Below are 23,004 nucleotides of genomic sequence, written 5' to 3' on the forward strand. Positions count from 1 at the left end.
ATGGAATTTATTAAAGTGTATGGTAAATTGTTGCGGTAGTGCCACTTCACTTGAAGTTAAAACAAATCACGTTGCTTGAGAGAGGGTTCTAGATAATACAAGCTCGCTGTTCAGTTCCATACATGGGATTACGAACATGTCAATGCAGGATTCACAGTCCTAAGTCCTAGTCTCAACCAAAAGTTTCTCTTGACTCATCTGCTTTCCAGCTTTCTGAAGCAACTGAACTGCCTGATGTTACCAGCAAAAGCATAGGGAAAACTGCCCATCTTTAGGGCATTCTTTAATGTGGACGTAAGATTTTTTCTTAAATTTCCTATCTTAGCTAGAGAAGGGGGGGGAAAAAAAAGCTAAGGAATCCTGTAGAATTTCTGAATTGTTGAGGCAAGGGATTGTTGGCCTGAGTGCCTTCACTGTGATCACTGAATCTTCAAGTTGAAGAGACCTTCTTAAACATCTGCTGTTCCTTTTGAGTTAACACTGTGGTGATGGTCAGGCTGTGGCTGCCTCTTTGCTGAATTACCATGTTTATGGGTTATGCTTGTACAGCTTGCTTTCTACTCAGTCTAGTAGCTTTCTGAATGGTATTTGTCAGATACATTTTTTTTAAATGTGATAGATGCTGTATTCAGCTGATACATCAGAGCTGAATAGAAGGATGGGTGGAATAAGTGTTTTTTTAATTACAACAAGCTTACAGTGACAGCACAATCAGCTGCATTCTTTAAGTGATATAAGAAACTAAATTGAGCTTTAAAGTTTTTAACTAGTGTTTAACTTTCACATTTTTAAAGTGCTGTTACAGGACCGGAAGCAACAGCATCTCTGAGCAGACTCCTGTATTTCTTCTGAAAACTATTACTTTGCACATCCCAAAGATGCTGCTACTGGTACAGATATATAACCAGTAAACATCGGGGTAATTACTGATAATGTGGTAATATGCAACATGTGGTAATATGCAACTGAATCAAGGATTGTCCTCCTGAAGGGTTTAAAGCTGAAACGTTACTCAGAATGTTTTCTGACCACTCATTCCATCATTAATGGAAAGTGCCAGAGAGGGAAGGCCTTCCTGTATGCTTGTTCCCTCCTTGTGAAAATGCAAGTCTTGCATTCGGCATGTGAACACGTGAGCCCTTCTCAGAGCTGTGTCATGGTAGCTGGCTACTCATCAAGCACAGCAAGCATCAGGGAAAGGGAAATCACCTCAAAGCAGGCACCAGTGAAAACATGAGGGTGTGCTGCTGGCAGAAGGCAAACCTATTTCCCAGGTGCCTAAACAGGCAGGGATACTACTGGTGCTTACAGGAGTAGCTCCTACCCCTCTGTCAGTATTCGCCTTCTGCCACAGGAAGTGTGCTAGCTTACTGTCATGAAACACTTCAGGTAATCACCTCAAGCAGGATGGTTTTCATGAAGTAGTTGGACTTCCACGTTCAGCTTCCTGCTCAGGTACATAACTTGTTCCACAGATAAAGGATCAGAGCAGCACCTGCTCCCTGCCCTGACTCCATTAGCTGGCTGGCCAGCCCCTGCTGCTGCCCTAACCCTCTTCTTGCAGCTCTGTGTCAATACCTGCTTTCATAATCAATCCAAAGCCTCTTAGTGATCCTTGCACAATTAAATTAAAAAAAAAAGTCTGAAAGCAACTGCCTTATGCAGTCTTTAAAAAAAAGTAGGAATTCACTAACCACTAGGAATTCACTTTATAAGGTCCTCTTATGTGGATTATGCAGAATAGTACATGGTGAGAACAAGCTATTCCTTGCAAATTTAAATCCCTTCTGTGGTTTCTGGGCTTTTCCCCTTTGGAAAAAAAGAAAGGAGCTTAACATTTAAGAACTTCTAGTCTCTTTGTCTCTTCAGAATAAATAGCTCACTCAGCTAATAAGGAAACACAACCATGCATATGACACTACTTAAGATTATGAAGTAGGGAAACTACTGAAATACATGAACTCTTAATTTCGAAAACTGGTTGGAGGCCAGGTTTCATGCTAACAAATGCAAACGAAATGTCAGATCTACAGCACTCAATTTCTGTGTAATAAGCAGACTGCATGTGAAACAATGATAATTATAGCTACCAGTTCTACAGCACACAGGTGCAGCCAACACGTTGGATCCAGACCTCAAGAAAAAAAGCTGAAGCCTCAGCCATTAGAATAGCAGAAATAAAGTATATTTAAGTTTTACATGCATCTCTGAGCAACGTTTTTAATTATTATTAAGAACTTTTTTTAAAAAAAAAAAGATAAAATACAGTAGCTCAGCTTCCCCGATCCCATTACAAAACCGTGGGGACAAGGAGCCTAATTACCTGTGGAATTCTCACATGGGTCTTAGTTGGTGCTTGGTTTCTAGTCCTAGAGAGGTCTGTTTCATTTATTTCACCCTGCTTGTCACAGATCTTCACAAAATCGGCATCCTACCACCCCTTTCACTTCTGGTCGAGCTCGGTGATTTACTTCCCTCAGACAACGCTCAACAACAGCACGAGCAGCACGCCGCACGGCAGGGGATGTGCAACACACTGCAGGTGGCACAAATCAACTTTTCTACCCGAGAACCTTAACCAGCAGGCTAGTTCACCAGAACGCGGGCTGTGGGACGCGAGGCAGCACCAGTGAAGTGATCTTACTGGCCTGCTGGTGATGCAGCCCAGCAAGTGGGGAAGGCCAGTTCAACTGTACCGGTTTGCCGCGTTCTGCACAAGTGCCCCAACTAGACAAGTGAGCATCTATGAAGAAAATGGAAACCCTGGGGAAAATGTGCCTGTAAGATCTAGTCAGGAAAGATACATTATGAGAAAGCAGTTGTCACAAATTTCTCAAATACAATTTAAAAGGGTGCTGTCTATCCAGCGAAATTTGCCTTTCAAATGAAGTTATTATTTCAAAAGTTATGCTATTACAGTCCCTACGTCTGTTAATAACTAAAACATTTAATCAAATTAACTAAGCTACAGTTCTGCCTACAGTTATAACAATATATAGTGAAAGTCGGGTTTGAACTGAACAACAATATATAGCACTTCTGTTGCATTACTCCAAATTGGACAACAGTTACACATGAAAGAAGGAAAATGTATAATCAGCATGCTAGGTGCAGTATGCATTTAGAAAAGCAAAAATATATATATATATTATATCCAGAAGCAATGGTCATTCACTCTTAACTATCCCGGGGGAAAAAAAAAATGCTTTTGCTATGAGGAACGCTACACTGGAGTTTGGATGTGCAGATTTTCTAAAGAACTTGATGCTATGTTGTTGAGTCATAACAAACACCTATTTGGGAGCATTTCATGCCTACTTCAGAGGCTTCTAACTTAGCAAGTGGTCTGAACTGTACTCAAAGGCAGGAGTCCCAAGTTCTTTGGAGAGGCTGAAGAGAGAGAGAACTATCTCTGCAGACAGCAGACACCTGGGGCACCCGCAGCTTCAGGGCCACAAACTGCTCTCTCCAAGCGTAAACAGACATCGAAGTGCCCAAGTTAAAAACGTAAAGTTAAACAGTGTGAAGTACAGTCCACTTAACAGCACAAATCTTTCATTTAAAACTGAAGAAATAGCTATAAGAACTTTGCTAATTGCAGGTACTCTGCTAACACAGCTGTCATTTCTAAAAAGCTTCGTCCCGATAACCTCATTTTTAAGTACCCCTCTCCACCTTGACCGTAGGGAAGCTAGGCAGTAGGGTGCCTTAAACTGTAATATAAGCCTAAAAAAAGGCTTGATATCAAGTCCTCCTCTCACAAAAAAAAACGAAATATTACTTCAGGTATAAAATAATACTGAGTTTCTTTAGCCACTCTGCAACATCTCGAGCCTTTACAGCTACACTCCCATCTTTAGTTACCAGATTTACACTTTTCCACCCGCTCCATAATAGGTTAGGCAGGTTGTTTTGAACTGCAAACGGTATGCAACCAAGAAGTATGCAAAGTATTTTCTGCCTTCAATCCAGGGATTACAAGTGATTGGTCTCCACACTTACTTGGCGATTAAGGTACTGAATAAATTGATTGTTTTCCTGTGTAATTCCTACTTGGTTTTAGTCTACTGCAATCCCTACAGGCAATTAGCTCAGCAGCTCAGTCACAGGAGAGAGAAAAATCCAACACTTATGACCACAAAGCTCCTACTGGGCAAGTATTGTACAAGCAAACAGTGAAGCCTTTCAGATCCCTTTTCTCCGATGCATAACACGATTATAGTACTTTGTCTAGAACGAGATATCCCATAAACATACGGTAAACATAAATGGCTGTCTTTTACACAGACTTCAACTGGCAGTGTGCTGTTGTGTGAATTCACAGCACACTAGCTGTTCTGTACTAACTCCTTACAGGGACAGTAAACATTTAACACACACATTACACGGAAATAAGCATATACCAAAAAAGCTTTACTTCTTTTCCTATTTTGTATTCAGTATGCATCCAGATGTTGCAGTAGTTCAGAGGGACAGAGTAGCTAGAGTACTTGACATTTACACCTTATATAGGACTTAAACTTTTAATTTTCTGAAGCTTAGCACACAGTAAACTAGGTTCCTTTATTAGGAAGAAACATTTTAATGTGCAAGAACACTTTATTTGAAACTCAAACGTATCTGGTGCCCTACTGGAAAGATTTTTGTCAGCTCTACATTTGATCAACATTTGATCAATTAGCAACTTCTAAGATTAACTCTCACTTTGTTTTGGGAGTTTCACTATTTTTTCCTCTGCTGCTTGATCTCTTTTTACCCCTGCTCCTGGATCGAGAAGAGCTCCGACTTCTGCTCCGACTACGTGTTCGACTGTAACTTCTGCTGCGGCTGCGTCCTCTCCTCTTCCTCCCTCTGCTGCGAGACCTCCTCCTTTCTCGACTCCTTGACCTGCCAGACCGGCGCCTCCTCTTGTTTTTGCGGCGATTCTTTTTTCTCTCAGATTCTCCGTTTCTGCGGTAAGAATGATCTGAGCTTGGGCTGCCCCTTCGCCTTGACCGGCTGTAATAGTCATCACGATGGCTTGATCTGTTTCTCCTCTCAGAGTTTTTAGACAACTGATTAGTCCGTTCAGGAGAAATACGTATGTCTCTATTGGCCTCCCAGAACTCATTGTTCGGATTTTTGAATACATGAAGAAAGTTGCAGTGTTTCCCTCTTGGACACTTCTGCCTTTCAAATAAGCCTGCAACAGATTAGGGTTTGCTTTTTTTTTTTTTTTTTAAATGAACCAGACCTGTTAAACTTTCATTATGGACCTACTGGAAAAGAAACTTTCTGAACTTAATTTTGCCTCCTCCAACAGAAAAACAAGTATCTGAACACCTACCAATTTAATTCATCCAAGATTATTTTTACGATATGTACTTTTCTTGGAATTAACCTTCTAACATGTATTTAAGACGGCTATTACAGCTTTAGCTTAAAACTATTTTCATAAATAATTTTAGTACTCTAAACTTTCTAAGAATGTAAATATCGAGAAGTCAAATGTAAGTTACTGCTAAGAACTGTTGATGGTTGAGAAACTATTGTTGCTTTTGAAAGAGATAAATTTGTATTTTCTGCACTTCCGCTTTAGTGTTGTTATTATTTCCAAAGCTGGGATCTACGTTTTCTCTTCCAGTCCAAGCAAATCCACTAGGATGACTCAAACACTTAAGTGACACAGGACAAATATTCCCTTTCCTTCCTAGAGCTACACAAACAAGTAAGCATATTTGTCTTCCAAATAGAAATGAACTCGATCTGAAGCACTGGCTGAATTAAAGTGACAGATTAACTCCATCTTTTTCACTTCTACATTAACTCTTTCATTAACACACATTCTCTTTTACAAGCGTTTATATAACTCACCACAAATGGCAGTCTTCCATCTTGTCACAGGACAAAATTCACAATGAAGCTGCCGGCCTGCATACCATCGGCCACTGAATAGAGCAAGAGCTGCCTGGCAGTCCTTCTCCCTTTAAAAAGAAGAAAGAAACAAAACAAACATGTAACATTATCACTGTACAAGCATTTAGGATGTTAGTTACCAATTTCAGGCTCCCATTGCAGTATGGGAACAAATATTTGGATTATACAAACAGTTTTGATTACTAGGCTTTGGAGTTTAGTTCTAAAACTTGGTAAGATTGTGAATACTTACGACTGGTACTGGACATACACATTTCCTCGCAGGTGAGGCTCATAGTTGCAACTGACCTATGGAGATCGAAACATTAAGTTAGGACACCTGAAGGCTGATGCTGTACAGCAAGTCACGCACGTGAAGGTGGCAGCCATTCTGATTTATGACAGCACATCAATATGAACTTGTATATTATTTTCTTCTAAACATAGTTTTAGTCAAATACGATGTTCAGACAACAAAAAGACCTTCTGGTTTACGTTTGTACGTTTCCAGCATTTTGCTTTGATTAACACTAGGTCCTCTGCTTCAGTTAGTCCAAAAGGCAGCTTGTACTCCATTGTCTTGCACTTAAGTCTGGGCCAACCCTACTACGTGACTGCCAAGTCCCGCTCTGAAAACATTCGGTAGTATCCCCATGAGGAAATGTGGGATTCATTATGGAAAAATAATCTTTAGAACAATTTACCTTCACAGCAGCCCTGTCAGATAAGTTAGAAAAGCTGAAGTCACTAGCTTTCACTGGACAGTTCCGATACACCATTTTTCACAATAATTTAGCATTCAAAGTCTATCTGGACCTCACAAAAATACACAATTTAACGTCCAAAAACCTTGTTACTGGTTACTAGGGATGCTGAGTCGGGCAGGCGCAAGCCGGTTAGGACCTAGTTAGTTCTCCAGAGCAGAACTGTGAGCCCAGCCTCTTCTGCCCCCAGGCCTCTTCCAGTATCGGCACCAAATGAGGCAAGCAGCTTCTTTCATCGCTGGACCCTGCCTGACCCTCAAGAGAATAGACCTCTGGATTAGGCAAGGGCTTCAGAGGCAACAAGGAGCAGTTATGTAATTAAATATTACAGAGTAAACAGTCACAGTATTTGAGATAAATAGCAACGACAATGTAAGAACAAGTGAGAATGACCTCACCTTCAACATGTTCGGGTGGGAAAAGAAAAGAAGGGCATTTTGTCAGAATCTGCCAGATTCAGGAGTAGCTTCCCAGAAAGAACAGTAAGAATAAAACCCCGTGCCACGTTGGAAATGGAAGTCAATTGAAACAGGGATGAGTATAATATGATTATAAATGGTAGGAGAGACTCAACCACGGTTGAGATTCCAGCTGCCAACACATAATTCCAAAGCATCTCTAATAACATGAAAATGCCTTTGAAAATCAAATTACAGTTGCACAATTACTTGAGAAGCTACAAAACCCCACACTAGAAGCTCTTACCCCATTACTAGCCACGGGGATCCAAGTATGTGCAACTTTAGCAACACAACAAAGATACTACCTTAAGGATCCGAGTTTGATGATAAGACAGCGTTTCAACCCACGCTCCAGTGGGAATCTACATCCCATCTTCTATGATGGAGTATTGCTGGCTAATATCCCTTGAGTCAAAATAAGGTGGGATACTCATCCAAACAAGTAAAGGTTTCTTTCTTACAACCTCGTTATACAGCTACTGAAAATTCACTTTTTTTTTTTTTTTAAACAACTTTCCTCTTGCTTGAAATGCTAATTTCTGTTCTAAGGCAGCTGTCAGTACAGAGAAACAAAAGGAGAAAAGGCACAGCATGCCTCCTGGTGACTACAGAAAAACACTTAGGAATGGCAAGCAGAAAGGGATGCTGCAATAGGTTTTGTTACAAGGAGCTTTCACCATCCAAGCTACATGTTTTATGACAACAAGGGACTGTCAAAATGCAGCATTCATCTACAGGACCCTCATTTGTCCCCCTGAGAAATCATAATATAAATAGGAAAAAAAATCAGGAAACCGGATGCAGAAACTAAGGCTGGATGACAAATCTCAACACCATTTACACAACATACTTCTTTGTTATACAGCCATTTCAAATTATTTCCTGCTACTGAAATATCTGCTACCTTTTCAGTTCATTGCCACTTGAGTTTATTTTATCTAACCAGTTCTAAAATGACATTATTTGGGTGTATACTCCAAGTACTTTTTGTATCTCCACAGGATCATTCCTTTGGTGCAGCTTGAAGTGGCACAAATGCACTAGCCCAGATATCTTTAATATTGCCTAGCAGTTTTAATTCATGGGCCCTCTGGGGCTTATCACAGGCTGAGAAGGGACTGTGAGGTTAAGCGGACTGTTGTTCTGTATGAACACCTGGCAATATAAAAGCACAAGCTTTTATGACAGTTCAGGAGACTAGCAGAGAAGATTCACCCAGAATGCTCTGTAGCAGCAGTTGGGAAGTTTACAGGTGCCGTGAGAGATGCACAGTTTGCAGCAGACACCAGACAGTTCTCTCAAGTATATGGGATTTAGCTAGAGCATGCTGCACAGAATTCTCCAAAGGCTAGTAAAACACAGCTGATGTGGTATATGTTAAAAATTGAAAAAAAAAAAAGACAAGCTATTACACTCCTATGCATACCTTGAATTGAACAACCTTCCCCACATTCTGAAACTCAGGGAGCACGTCCTCGTAGAACTCCAGGAACTGCTGGTAGGTTTCCTCATCACTGTACTCGAGGCTCGCATCGGTGTCGTAGTCATCCCGCCGGCACTGCTCCATGCCAAAAGTAATGAACATCCCTCGGACAAGCAGTGTCTTACTAGACGTTGGGTAGTTATGCTTGCGAGAACACCTGGATAGTTACAGAGAAGAAGAACAAAGAGGATCTGTGCTTTCGGCAGAAGATGGACCTGTTGAAGCTTCAAACAGCTGCCATTTTGAGAAAGCTCCTACAAAAGAAAACCCACTACTGGAAAACCAAGTTACACTGTTATTAAAACAGTGAAGTTTGGAAGTGAGTTTGCGAATAATCTTAATGCTTTCTGTCAATCACAAATATATTCTTACATTTAAAAAAAAAGTCTGCAGAAGATATAGATACCCATAACGTATTAAAAGCCGAAGTTGCAAGGCTTAAATGCATTCCCCATTTCTCAATGGCTTTACAGAAATACTGACAAGTCTTTACAATATTAAAAAAAAAAAAGTCCCTGCTCTTCTTTTTGCAAACTGAAGAACTTTTACTGGTAATGTTCTCAGCACACAGGGAAGAGGGGGTTTGTGAGGTGGGAGGGGGCTGAGGAAAAGAAAGCACGTCTGGTCCTGTAGTTGGAAGAATACCTTATTGTTTTTCTTCCATTTAAAAAAATGCTTATTATAAACAAGTCATAGCTTAATCTGCACCTTCTGGGCAGCCATAAAACTATTAAGCTCTCCCACACTGCCTATCATCTTCAGGCTACCTCCCTCACGAAATACAGTTCTCCCCCACAAACCTTTAGATTTGGTAAGAGCACGGATGCTAGCCCCCATGTTTATTTCACTGTGCTTTATGATCTGTTTCAAACACTTCACAGAGTAACTGGGTCATACGCTCTCCAACACATTTCTGCTTTTCATGACATGATCAGAGCAACAGTCAGACTAATCTGCTCTCTTATCTAGCAATGGCAAAGCACAGACAAACTGGGGGAGGTCGGGTCTAAAACCAGCAATTACAACCTAGACTTAAGACAGAAAGTTTCCTTCTGCATCTTGCCAGCTAGAAATTGACTCACACGTTCTGATTTACAACTTAGAAACCAACCAAACGAACAAACAAAAAAAAACACAAACAAATAAGACAATGAATTTGATCTTTTTTGATTTGAAAAGCGACCTCATTTCACTGGTGTTTGTATTATGGAACACGAAATATTATACCCAACCAGTATTGCCTGTACAAAGATAGCACATGACAGAACAAAAGCAACCCCAAGGAAAACAAATGACCCAAAATTTAGTATTGCTAGAAAATAATTAGTATTTAAATTACTGTGATTATTTGGTGGTAAGGGATGGACCAGATGATTTTGGAGGTCTTTTCCAACCTTGACGATTCTATGATATGAGTCTAAGATCGACTGAAAAAGTTTTGTCTTCAAGACATAGTGAGCTTTGACAAGTCAGTCATTATTTTATTAATAATATCAATTCTCAAGTTTTCACCACTGTGGCCCATTTCAGCTTCTACCCTATTTGTTCGCTCCTTATCCTGCCTGTATCTCGGTCCTTCTACTTATGGCTAGCAGCAGAGGATGAAATGACCAGAATATGAAGGCAGTATGTTATGTGAAGACAAAGAAGGAAGGAGAGGAAACAACTATAGGCGAGAGAAGGGCAGCATACAATGTTTCTCAGTACTTGGTTACAAAGCTTATGCATAGTTTGCAGCAAAACTGATTTATAGCCAATTCATAGTTAACCCAAGGAGGTTACCTCCATTAAGCACCTCCAAAACAAAAATTAGACTGCAAAGATTACAAAGAACTGAGCATTAAAATTTCAACAGCAATAATGCTATTTGCGGTGAAATAGCTGCCCAAAGTTTTATTTAGGCATTCAACACATATTTCAGAATAGAAAAAGATACATGGGATTGAAATTTCTGTAGAGTTCAGTAATCACATAATTGTCCACAATATGCATCACTCTAAAACAAATTACTTTTAGGAGAAAGAGAACTACAGGACATGGATCAGACACATTTCAGTGATACAAGTTAGTTAAATGGCCTTACTCGTTTATGCTGAACATTCATGTAATAAGTATCAGAGTTTTTCCCTGCTGATCTATCGTTCCTCCTTAACACGCACAGAAAGGAAGGGATTTTCTAGCCAGACCCTTCATTTGGGACACCAATTTCAATGATCACTGATGGACCTGTACTCCCGGACCCATTTACGCTCTTGACTTCCTCTGCGTCCTCTGGCAACAAATTTCACAATCTGTTTCCTATGAGGAAGATGGTTTTTTGTTGTTTTAAGCTGGTAAATGCTTGGGGACACCTAATTAAGCTGTTTCATACTAAAAGCAAATAATCCTTCCCGTCCTGCTCATGACTTCAGTGTTCACCTACCACAGCCCTCTTCCCTCAACTCTTTGAAAGTGAAGAGCCTAGATGCATTAGCCAGTCCTCCTACAGAAGTTGCTCCTCATCTCTCATCACCTTGTCGTCCTTCCTCTGTTCTCACCTTTTACTGTAGTTCCTTTCCCAGACAGGGCACCCACAGCAGTATACAAGAACCAAGAATGAGTGTATCACACATTTAACAGTATACAAACAGGAGAATTCTGGAAGCTACTACAACATCTTTCCCAACTGTGCAGATGTACCACAGTTTTGCTTTAGTTGACATCCTCCTATTTATTTATTTATTAAAAGATGCAGCGTATGCAAACTAATCAAGATAAAAATCAACATCTGACATGTCAGGCCTGTGCTAATAGCAGAAATCAAATGTACTCTGTCTGAATGGATCTGTGCATCTGCCAGATCTAAGGTAAAGGCAGTCTGGCCAGTGGAACCAGAATGTACCATCAATAATATGCCTTAACAATAAACGCTTCAGTTCCAGGCAGTCAACAGTTTTGTTCTCAATGTCTAGTTCCACCATGAATAACAGAACCCCATCCAAATAAATAGAAGTGATTTATGAAGCAAGATTTCTTCAGTTTGCACATAAGCTAATGAAGTTGCTTGCCTCTCACCTCTCCAAAACATTCCTGCTGGTAAATATTCAACTGATTACCTGTCTCCGAATCGGCAGGAACCTGTTTTGATATAGAACGGGCAATTTGCTCTGTCCTTCTCTGTTCCTATGTTCTCTGGGGGCTCTGGGTTATGCCAGGACACACCATTCTCCAGCTGTGGAAAAAAAAACTTTAAAATACATATAAGTTAAAAAAATAAAAAAAAAAAAAAGAAGAAAGATTTAGTATCAAAATGAAGCTGCCAATTAAATTCACAGGCAATTATGAGCACTGCATTAGTACAAATGCAAGCTTGAACCTATTTAAGCTTTTATTTTTTTAAACAAAAACCAACCAAACAAACCCAAAGCTACCCAGTGCCTTGGGTCTTTGGTGATGGAAGCCCCTTTTCTTGATAATTGTGCAGTTTTACGAGCAAGTCTATATTTGTAATTACATATTAACAATAAAATATAACCAAACCGTGTCTTTTCTTTTGCTGAAGAAAAAAAAAAAAAAAAAAAGAGCTGTGATATTTGCTCCTGAAACAACAATTTCATTTGTCATCCACAAGAATTACAAATGTTGGGACAGTTTATTTTCATTCAGCTAAACCAGTTAGCTCCTTCATGCCAGCACACACTGAGCAGCACTTTTTACACGTGGCAGGTAAAAGCCTAGGACTATTTACTTATCTGTCCTTGCAAAAGCTTAAAGCTCAGTAATATTATCACTTTTTATGCTGTTAGGAAAGGCTAAATAAAAGTAACCTGCCAAAGGCCATAATTAAAAAGCAATTAAATTCACAGTTAGCAGTGGAATGAAAAACATCCATACTGCTCAACTCAGGCCATCACATTAAGATTTCTAAAATTCAAATCGGGATTATCAAGTTGCAAGCATTGGTTGACCATGAACAAAACAGGTTTTAAGAAGGTAATTTTCATTAGCCAAAAGATCTGTAAAGCTAACTAGCCTAAGTTCTCCTTTTAAATTAATTGAAAACTGTTTATTTATGAGCAGCATTTGATTCTGCCACCAGTTCTGCTCATGACTCTCAGCCATAATTTCCCCTCAACAAAACAGCATTATCACTGTTCATGCTGCCGAAGTAACTGAACCCTGAACTGATACCACATGAAGACCAACATGCAGTATTTCTGTCTCTGCCCTTGCAGAAGTGGCTGCTAATACATCTTCAGCACCAGTCGGGTAATAGCTCTGAGCATTTTTCTACCCATATTGCAAAATAAAGGTTTAGATTCCCTGCCTAAGAAAACTCTTTAAATGCAATTCAGAACCGAATGTAGCCAATAGCAATCAACCCTCAACAGGTAACTAGGTTAAAATTTAATTTTCCAACTTATGCAGAGTACGAGTATTCACAAATTTAACCGTATCAGGTTGTTCTCTAAGGAAACGGGAAAAACTGAATTCATCTTCTCTAAGTATCAAAGGAAGACTGCAGTTTTCCTTACTATACACAGCTTGAGAACCACGTTCTTCAAGGCGCTCCAGCAGTTAGCTTCCCCCACGCTGTTTTCTCTCCTTAAGGATCTGTGCTCTCCTATGCTGCTGAATGTCTTATTTAGAATCCCCCATCTGCTTAAAAAACTTTGTCTTGCTACCCAGAAGGACTGACAGATTTATTTAGAATTCTAATTCAAAAATCCACTGTTCCTAGGTTCGTGGGTCGGGCGTTTTGTTGTTTTGTTTTAAATACAGCACACAGCAGTATTTTCAGATTCATTTTTGACTCAGACCTCCTGAACAGGAACGAGCATGCACAAATGCACTGCCATCAACCAGCCAGAAACACACTTAATTATGTTCCACCCAGTAAATAATTGTTTACTGCTCACGCAAACCACTACATATTAAATTTATTCAGGCCATTAGGTTCTTGAGAGCAGACGGACAACACGCTACAAGGCAAACACCGGATGGCAATTAAATTATTTTTCAGTTCTTTTTTCAAAAAGACGCTGAGCGTACCTGGCTTTCAGCTTGGTCCAGCATCTTCTGCACAGCTGCCTATAAATGGTGCAAACACAGGACTAGTGAAAATCCCAAGGACACACAAAACATCTGGTTTCTTTAGTTAAGAACCTAATTTACAATACTCAATGATTATGCATAATGGAAGTTTCATGGGGTTTGCTTTAAAAACAGACGTTTTACTTTGCTTTGTAGCATTTCACATGATACAAAGCTGTTAAAGGATACATCAGACTAGACTTTCATGTGGACAATTTTCTAACCTAAATGCTAGACATTCTAAACTCAAAAATTTCATAGTTTCAAAAAGATAATCATTGAACTACTGAATACTTAAATGCATCTCTTGATCTAGTACTCAATCTAGTCACAGTTAAATTTGTAATCATTTAGTTGTGCTAAACTTTTTGACTTGGAACATCCTACGTACCACAGAAAAACACATTGCTTAGTAAGCCTCTGTTAAACCCAAGTTTATAACTGCTAAGAAATCTTAATATCAGAAACCTGGCAAGCCTTGCTGTATCTAGTCTTTCAAACAGAGCAAAACAATGAGGATATTCTTTCCCTTCCCTCCTCTAAGTGGGATGAGCAAAGCAATAGACACACTCCAAGACTAGCTGGAAATTAGCTCTCACAAATTATTCTAGGAAATTTCAAGAATAAAGACATTTAAAGGTAGCCAATGCAAGAAAATACATTATTATTGTTCTGATTTGGAAGAGAATGAATTAGATCTAAAAAGAGGAGGAGCAAGTTAAAAGAAAATACAATTCAATGTGAGGAAGAAAAAGACACAAACCCAGAATAACTATTTTCCCAACTTAAGGGGGAAAACAATAAACCTTTTCTTTCAATCAGTGAGTCAGAATTTGAATAAACTGCAGTTTGAAGAGACAGGTCTAATCAATTTACTAACTTTCTGTTGCTGAAATGGGTGGCTCCACTCCCAGCTGAGCACTCGCAGTATCCCTCTGAGCGCATGTCAATGCCCTCTATGAGCCAATTTAGCTCACTAGACCAGTAAATTAGTAATCCAGAAAAACAAACAACAGAACAAAACCCAGAAAACAGCTTCCATCTAGTTCAGGAGACAAAATTAGTCCGCTGGAAGCTTGGGCAAACCCAGACACAAAGAAAGGGAAGGAACAAAATCCTGCTGTTACCATGGTATAGTTCTGGGAACTCTACCTCAACCTCCCACAGGGGATGAGACCAACATTTTCTCTCCCTACTCTGCAAAGAAAGGAATGGATACATAGCAGAAGAGGAAGACTGGCAGGAAACACAACTGCTGTGTTTTTTTCATTCGTCATGGAAGTGTTATGTAACTCGTGACATTAAGTGCAACGATTAAGTGCAGGAGACAACACCACGTGCTCATGTCTCCTCTCCTAGTGCGGCTACCAGACACACAGTATCAAGGCACCTCCCAGGAGTTGTGCTAAACTAGAGTCTTTTGCTAATGTGGAGAAGCTGATGTGTCACAGATCCTGGGAAGCTGCAATCACCCTTTACTGGTGATAGGCCAGTCCTCCCGTTGGATTTCCATACAGGGCATCTTACATCCAGTTTATTCGACTCCTAAAACTTAAGAAGAATGTACACTTAGTGTTATAAATGAAGTGTTATAAATGATTATTTTCAGTATAACTTTTTTCCTCCACTCAGGGAACTCTGAAAAAAAGATACGTCCTGTTGGATGAGTCAGGTAAAGAAGAGCTGTAATGTATCTTTTGATTAAGAACTCTGTTAAGGAACAGCAGCAATGTAATTCCATGTCCTCCCTGGGAATTTTCTTCAATACTGATCACGTTTAACTGGGACATTAAATAAGGATCACCTTTAACATAAAGATGTAAAGAAGCGCACATACCAGAACCTGCATTCACAGTGTGCCTTCATGTTTAACTGATGTAAAAGAGTACATATTACAAACAACCTGATGATTTAGAATTAGTTATTCTCCCAGGTAAACAGAGTTGCTAGCTCCTCTTTAACAATGAAGAATAATTTCAGCAACTTAGAACTGAGAAAGTAACTGAGACATTTATACACTTGCAATTAGAATAAAATCCGCCTTCAACATGCATAGACTCGTGCATCAAATAATGCGAGAGGATATGTAACACGTTTATCCTCCCACTGCCAGGAATCACCTCTCTTTCTCTCTTCTCCTGTTGCTTCTGCTGCGCGACTTCTCTCTCTTTTCTTTGCTGCTCTTCCCATTCTTCTTTGATCTTTCTCTTTATGATAAAAAAATATTTTAAAAAGTTATTTAAGGAAACAAATAAATACTTTATAATCACTACAGTCAAATTCAAAACTATCATGCTGTATTGTAACTCCTTGACCATAAAGGTCTCAGTCAGTCATAAGCCACTAAATCTCTGAACAAGAATCCATTTAAAGAGTATTTTTGTCTTTTCAATTTTCCTATCTAGAATGAAAGAAACTATAGAGCTTACACTTTCAGACTTACCAACATCAACAAAATTGCACACACTACAGAACAGTAGAAGATATTAAACAAAGACTTAAGTTTTCCTTATTACCAGGCCCACCTATAACACTCAGATTATACATCACCTCTTCTTCTTCTTGACGTTTTCTTGCAGCCTCTTCTTTTTCTTTCTTAAGCTTGAACTCTTCTTGGGCCTTTTCTTCTCTCAGCAACCACTGCTCATGCAGTTTTTGTCTACCAATGAAACCAGATGCCACTTAGACAAATTTTACTGACTTCCTGCAATTGATATGCATATAATTCAAATTTATTAGTTCAGCATTAACTCCAGTTTATCTAATACTCTTTAAAATAGAAAATCCCATGAAAGTCATTCATGCATTAGAAAAATCCTGTGTAGCATAAAACACAGATTAAGAATTCTATTTTATAAAGTATATTGAGACTTTTCAAATTATCAAAATGTAATTGACTAAAAACCTATCTGCTAAGCATATACTAGTTTCTAGCTGTTTCACCTTTCTGCCTCGAGCTTTTTTTCCTCTTCTTCTTCTTCCTCTTCTTCCAGTTCCTCCTCTTCCTCCTCAGACACCGATTCATCTTTTTCTGTAGCTTCTGAGAAAAGACACAAAACAATGCATCTAAATAATCAGATGTCACAGTCAGCAAAAATACACAAAATATGAAACTCTTCGCACTTACCAGAGTCTCTCAGTTTGGCAAGTGCCTGCCGCTTTTTTTTCCGCTTTTCTTTTTTCAGAATAGCTCTGTATTTTTGATGGCTGAAGATGAGAAATTATTTACGTTACTACACCCAAACAAATAAGTTTTGCTGTCATACATACACTCAATTACATCAGCAGCATAAAATCTCACAACTGCAAAATTAATGAGTATTCATATGAAACAGTAATTTCACAGGAATATCTGGCACAGTAATGAAATCTGCAACTATGCCGTTAGAACTGCACGTTGCCAGCAGTAACGACCTCACTGGGAACCAACACACAGAGTCTCATCCTTCTTGAACTCTGCAGGGCTTAGCATTATCACCGACTTCATGAAATCTCCCCTAGAGCCTGAACTTTGGTCATTAGGTAAGATCTGGGAGAAGAAATTGGGCATATCCTGCCCTGAAGTTGTGATACCCCTTTCAGAATATTTTAGTCTTCCTCTCTTTTTACGTGGTATGAAATTTTAAGCCTCTACACTTCTACCTAGATATTCTCCACAAATAGCAGTTTTAATGCATGGATATGAAAAGCACACATAACAGTTACCACAGATAATTGTCAGGTCCATTTCTCCACCACTGAATCTTGGCCACACTCGTGTTTTGCCTGAAAACTTGTCTGATAGCTCTGCAAGTCTGTTTGGAAACAGCATCTTGTTTTCATTATGCTTAAAATCCCTCCAAGTATCTAATGATCCTTTCATACCAAACCCTTCTTTTTGTTTTCCTTCTAGCTCCACTGTTTCTGGCCAGTTCATAACAGAAGAACAGCAGGGATGATCTTCAACGCTTCCCGTCCCGCCACTCAGAGTGTTGTCTGCAGATCAAAATCCTGCCGCTTCAGAAGGTGCAATTTTACAAGATTCCAGAGGCGCACCTCAGAGAGCCCCAAACTCACCTGCATCTCTAAGTTCGTGGCTATTTACACCCTCGCCGCCCGCACAACAGCGCGTGCCACTCATAGCACCGCGGCGGTTTCCAGGAAGCGGAGCGCCTGCCCTCAAACACCAACGCCTCGCTGCACGGCCAGCCTTTGGCTACACAAGCCCGGCGTCACCTCCCGTCACGCCAACCGCCTGGGAGCCACCTCACCCTCTCGGCTGATGCCTGGCACTGACCAGAGCACCCCTCCTGCCCAGCGCCCAGCTTTTCTCAGCTCCTGCAGCGCGGGTCTCAACCCCGGGGCAGCGCAGCAGCCCCCGCAGCCCCCTCCCGGCCACCCCCCCCCACCTCCCGGCGCCCCCCCGGTGCCCGGGGGCTCCCTGCCGGCGGAGGCAGCCTCCCCCGACCCCCTCGGCCCCCCCCGACCCTCAGGGCCCCGGTAGCGGGGCGGCCATGGCGGCACGTAGCTGCGCCACTCCCGGGCCCGGCCGCGAGGCGGCCTCAGCGCCGGGCCCGCCGCACGGCGGCACCGCCGAGCCCCGGCCGGGACCGGGAGCGGGCCGCGGCCCCCCTGGGGCACCCCCCGGGGCCTCCTCCCTTCGCGGCGGCGGCGGCGGGGGGGGCGCGGCCCGGCCTCACCTCAGCTTCCCCAGGGGGGACTCGGGCAGCAACATGGGCGCCGCCATCTTGCGAGGCCGACGGGACGTCACGTGACCCCGCGGCGGAAGGGCGCCAAATCCCTTCCGGCGCCCGCGGGGATGGCGGCGGCCGGGGGAGGGAGTGGGGGCGGGGGAGGCAGCCTGAGGTGGTTGTGTTCCTCGTGCGGCTGCTTCCGCCGATATTAGTACACTGTTAGAACTATAACGTCTGTAAAGTTCACAAAACAAGGCTGAAACTATTCCTGCACGCCCTAAAAAGCGGGATGGAGAGTGCAGCCGTTGCTCATCCCCTTCAAAACCGTTTGTTATTCAGGGGGAACGCCTTAGGAAGCACTGCAAATTCCAGTTCCCTTAAGTTTAAAAAGTAAAAAAGTGCACTCCACTCAGTCCCTCACTGGTACATGTCACAATTAAGTCCTTCACTGTAATACACCAATTTCCCAACCCAACCGAGTAAAGCACTGCATGTGGTGCCCAGCATCGCGGCTGGGCTCTTTCCATGCACAGTGGGTTGTGCTGTGCAGGTAGTCCACAGCTGTGGTAATTTGCCAGTTAACTGCCTGTGTTGCACCAGCTACTTGGTGAAATATGCCTGGAAAGGTGATGTGGGCAATGCCCACCGCTAGGTATGCTTTTTTTAGAGCCTTTTTTTTTAAAAAATCTCTTGGCTGATAGATGGCTGCTATGGCCTAATGGCTTCTCAAAGAGCTGGGGGAAGTCAGAGCTGTGTAGCTGGGGCACACCAAGCAGGTATGTTTGTGAATTTAGCTGACAAAACCGATACGTTCTCATCATCCCGTCTGAGGAATCCTATCTCTCATGATTATGTACACATTTCACGGCAAGATATGAGCTACAACGTGCAGACCAGCACAGATTAGATGGGCCAAAATTTGCAAGTTGTCAGTAATCAGTTTTTGGCAACAAGCATTAGAGACGGCAGCATTTGAAGGTAAAGTATATGTAGGCTTCATCTGGCCATGTTTTACGTAGTCATTAATAATGTATATTATTGATTAATACCTAAATTATCGGCATAAACCCCAACGCAGGAGTTTACTTTGTATATCCTAGAGGTGTTAAACTGCATAAATAGTCCAAGCTGCTGGCAGTGAAGCGTACCAGAGCAGGCTTTGTAAAAATCAGACTAATTGACTGTGCTGTTCATCAATAGCATAATGAGTGTCGTATTTATTCTGAACCTCAGTGAAGTTATTCAGAGCAATTGTGACTACTATAGTCAGCAGCTATGTTTGCCAGTTGATCAATGAATATTCAGATGATGACCTTTCTACTAGTACTTTACCATGTTTCAGATTATAGATTGTCTTTTAAAATGGAGTTGACATCACTATTACTTTTACTGTTTGCTTGTGCAGAACAAACATGTAAAACACACAATTTGCTGCATTCGATACAGAAGATGGCAGTATTGTGCATTTTAGAACTGATGAACCATACACATTCATGAAAGTTGTGAAAAAGCACAAATGTTTCATAAATCTGATTTTGTTAAGGAGCTACAGCTATAACTTTTTATCCTCCCTTTAACAGAGTAAATACCATAACAACTCTCCTTTAAATTGTCTGTAAGTCAATGTTGAGAAATTCACTCATTTCTTTCATTAGTATTGTACATTTCATTATGGCATTTTCCCAATATATTTGTGGAAATAACTGTCTTAAGATTATAAATTTGAATAGTGAAAAGGAGGATCTCTTTATAAGACAACACAAAAAAACATCAGCTATAACAGACATTCATAATTCTGGAAATGCTTCTGCAACAGAAATAAAATAATTGCATTTTTCTCCATTTTGTTTATTCTTATGTATTATGTATGTAGCAACCACCTGCTATTCAAGCACAGGTGCAGAGTTCCATGTAATTTAATTGTCGCAGTGCTGTGAAAGTATTCATGTCAGAAAGAAACAAATATGACCGTTCCAGCTTGGCAAGTATCCAAGATAACGCAGCCTTCCAGTAGGTAATTCTTAGCCCTTACACTGGGTTTGGAGAACAGAGGCCTCTTCAGATATGGTTTATTTTTGTGGAGACCTTCAAGAAGTTTGCATAACTCACTCTTGCATGTTTCCCAAAGATACATATACATACACTGTATGGCTATATACATGTCCCATCACAAGAAGGTAGATATGAGCTGCTCTGATTGTATTTTGCAGAACAGAGAACGTTTCTCATACAACCTGAAACTACATACCATATTCCATTATAAATCTACATGCCTTGTAAGATATATGCACAGAAATATATACATACAGTAGGCCAGCTCTAAACCACAGTACAGGTATCCCATTTAGCACACATTTGTGCTTACTGGCCACGTGATCTCTCTGGCTTCCATTTTCCTCATATTTCCCACCAGTGCAGGCAGATACAAAGGTTTCATCATTTTTTTTTTTGTTGTATGCCCAAGCCTCATGGGAAAATAAGGAAACAAACAAACAAACAAACACTTAATAGTCATGCAGTTTATTTTAAAATAGTCTACATACTATTTTTTGACATACACTTCTGTAGAACAACAGTACCTATTTTATGGAAGTATACAGCTTTTATTTTCGTGTCTGAAGAAAATGGAACTAGGCGAATATGTGGGAAGTGGCAGTAAATCACCAGTGTGAATTTGGTTGATTGAGAAAATGTATTTTTATAAGGAGACACTCAGGAAGTTTTAGGGCCATGGCTTGTACTGTACAGTGGTTGGCGAAGTGACAGCAGCAGCACCGTCATTCCCCACCACGCTGGAAGTTGCTGATGCTCATTCCCAATGCTAGATGGGTGACCATCTGTGCTTTTCACTGCAAAGTGCATGTTTCAAGGTGATATATGCAAAATCTAGAGAGCACATCTTTCCCACACCTGCTGCCTGATGGCTGCACTGCTGTCTCAAGGGGTAAATGATTTCTCAGACACTGTCTACTTCTGTGAGCCCTGATAAAAACTCTGTGACAATGTAAGCTACTTCTCCAATATTATAATGATGACTGTGATTATGGGCCCCATTCCACACACAGTTCCCAAAAACATTAATAGAAAAACTCCCATTCAGTGAGACTTAGGCTGGACCTATAAAAGCTGGCACTGGTCTATTTGATGCTGCTGGCATTCAGGTAGATCCTCATCTCACCAGCTTCCGAAGACTGCAGGGGATGTGCAGCATTGCGCTCAGGGAACTGCACAGCACCGTGTACAGCCAGCCTGCAGTGCTCTAGGTACATTTCCATGAGTGACTAATGCTGACAGTAGCACATTGACTCTTTCCTCATAAGAGTTGAACACAACTATTTAAGACTAAAGATTAACTTCCACAGAGTTTAAAACTGTTAATTTGTCAAATTTGAAAACTGAGGTTAAGTTTGGCCATAGCTGTTAATTAACTTATATGATGGCTATCAATATTTTACTTTCCTGGGATTTTTCCATTTCAAAGGCATTGAAAGAAGCAGAAAAGTACCTTGCTAATCACATTGAGAGGATGGAAGGGTTTTATTTGTTTTACCAAGTCATATGCCTTCTAGAAATTTCAGTCCTTTCTTCATTTGTTTCGAAGTCTGAATTACGGTATACTGTTAAGTATATACATACAGATAATGCATGAACTTCTGCAGGTCACAAGGACGGAAAAAAATGATACTGCTATTTTCAGCGAAGCAGACAAATTCACTTAGTGCAAGAAGGGAACTAGTTCCTTGCACTAGTTCAGTTTTATTTTCAAGTTGCAGATTGCACATGGGATTCTGCATGGCTGTCACCCGTAGCTCAGCCATAGTTGGAAAAACAAAGTTAATACAAAAGAGGAACTATTAAATGATCAAGTACATCAAAATACTGAATTAAAAGCATGCTCTGTTTGCATGTAGATTGTTGTTTGTTCAAGCAAACTGATGTCTGCCTGATTAATCAGTAGCAAGCAAAGGCAGATGTGCTTTAACAGTGCTACATTATCTGGCCAAAATGGAAGAAAAGAGGCTGGGCAGAAAGTAGCCCATACAAGTAGGTTTATTAGAGGGATGTAAAGTGGCAAAATGTGTGTCTTCCTACATTATGCTGGTATTTGTAACCTGAAAAGTTACAGTGCTTTTTATGGCAGCGTTAAAAAATATGGTGGGTTTGAAGAGAAGTTAGTTTCTCGCTAATATCCAGTCTAGGTGTGTCCACCTGCCTTGTTTAATAAAAATAAAATAAATAAATAAATAAATAAATAAATAAATGAAAACCATGCCAGCTTTGGAAAAAGATTTATAGATGTGCAGCAATCAGTGGTTTATGTGCAGTGGTCTGTGTATGCACAGCTGAATAAGCGCATGGGGCATCAGTTGGGTGCATCTGGCACGCATCCAGGTCACTCTCCGTGAGCTCTGAGCTGGGGCATTTATCACACCACTCCTTCTCCTGGCCTCCTCCCCTCACCACCAGGAAAATCGTCTATCTTGCTGCTTGCCAGCGTGACAAATCAGTAAAATCAGCCATCCTGGCTGGAAGTCAGCAGCTGTGATCAGGGAATCCAGCCTTACCCTCCGAGGCTGTTCCCGCTGGGCGCTGCGTGCCTGCAATGTACTTTGACACTGGCTCCATGTTTTTCTGAGGAAAGAACTGATTTCCAG

At 40.8% G+C, this 23,004-nt stretch overlaps 1 protein-coding gene across 2 annotated transcripts; it reads right to left on the reverse strand.

The window, feature by feature from the left end:
* Nucleotides 1-4,392: 4,392 nt before the first annotated feature.
* Nucleotides 4,393-18,444, reverse strand: ZRSR2 (zinc finger CCCH-type, RNA binding motif and serine/arginine rich 2). 2 transcript variants are annotated; one of them, XM_035542024.2, is made up of 11 exons: nt 18,356-18,444; nt 16,804-16,883; nt 16,620-16,716; nt 16,227-16,335; nt 15,797-15,883; nt 13,635-13,673; nt 11,699-11,814; nt 8,547-8,760; nt 6,149-6,204; nt 5,854-5,963; nt 4,393-5,182 (listed from the first exon to the last, which is right to left on the reverse strand). In XM_035542024.2, exons 1-11 carry the CDS (start codon nt 18,400-18,402, stop codon nt 4,701-4,703), a joined length of 1,437 nt encoding a protein of 478 aa, XP_035397917.1. In that variant the 5' UTR covers nt 18,403-18,444; the 3' UTR covers nt 4,393-4,700. The 2 variants fall into 2 exon arrangements, with proteins under 2 accessions (XP_035397917.1, XP_035397916.1); XM_035542023.2 differs by having other exon boundaries at nt 11,699-11,829.
* Between the last annotated feature and the right edge of the window lie 4,560 nt (nt 18,445-23,004).

The sequence above is a fragment of the Cygnus atratus genome, chromosome 1, assembly GCF_013377495.2.
Source record: "Cygnus atratus isolate AKBS03 ecotype Queensland, Australia chromosome 1, CAtr_DNAZoo_HiC_assembly, whole genome shotgun sequence".
Classification (NCBI taxonomy): Eukaryota; Metazoa; Chordata; class Aves; order Anseriformes; family Anatidae; genus Cygnus; species Cygnus atratus.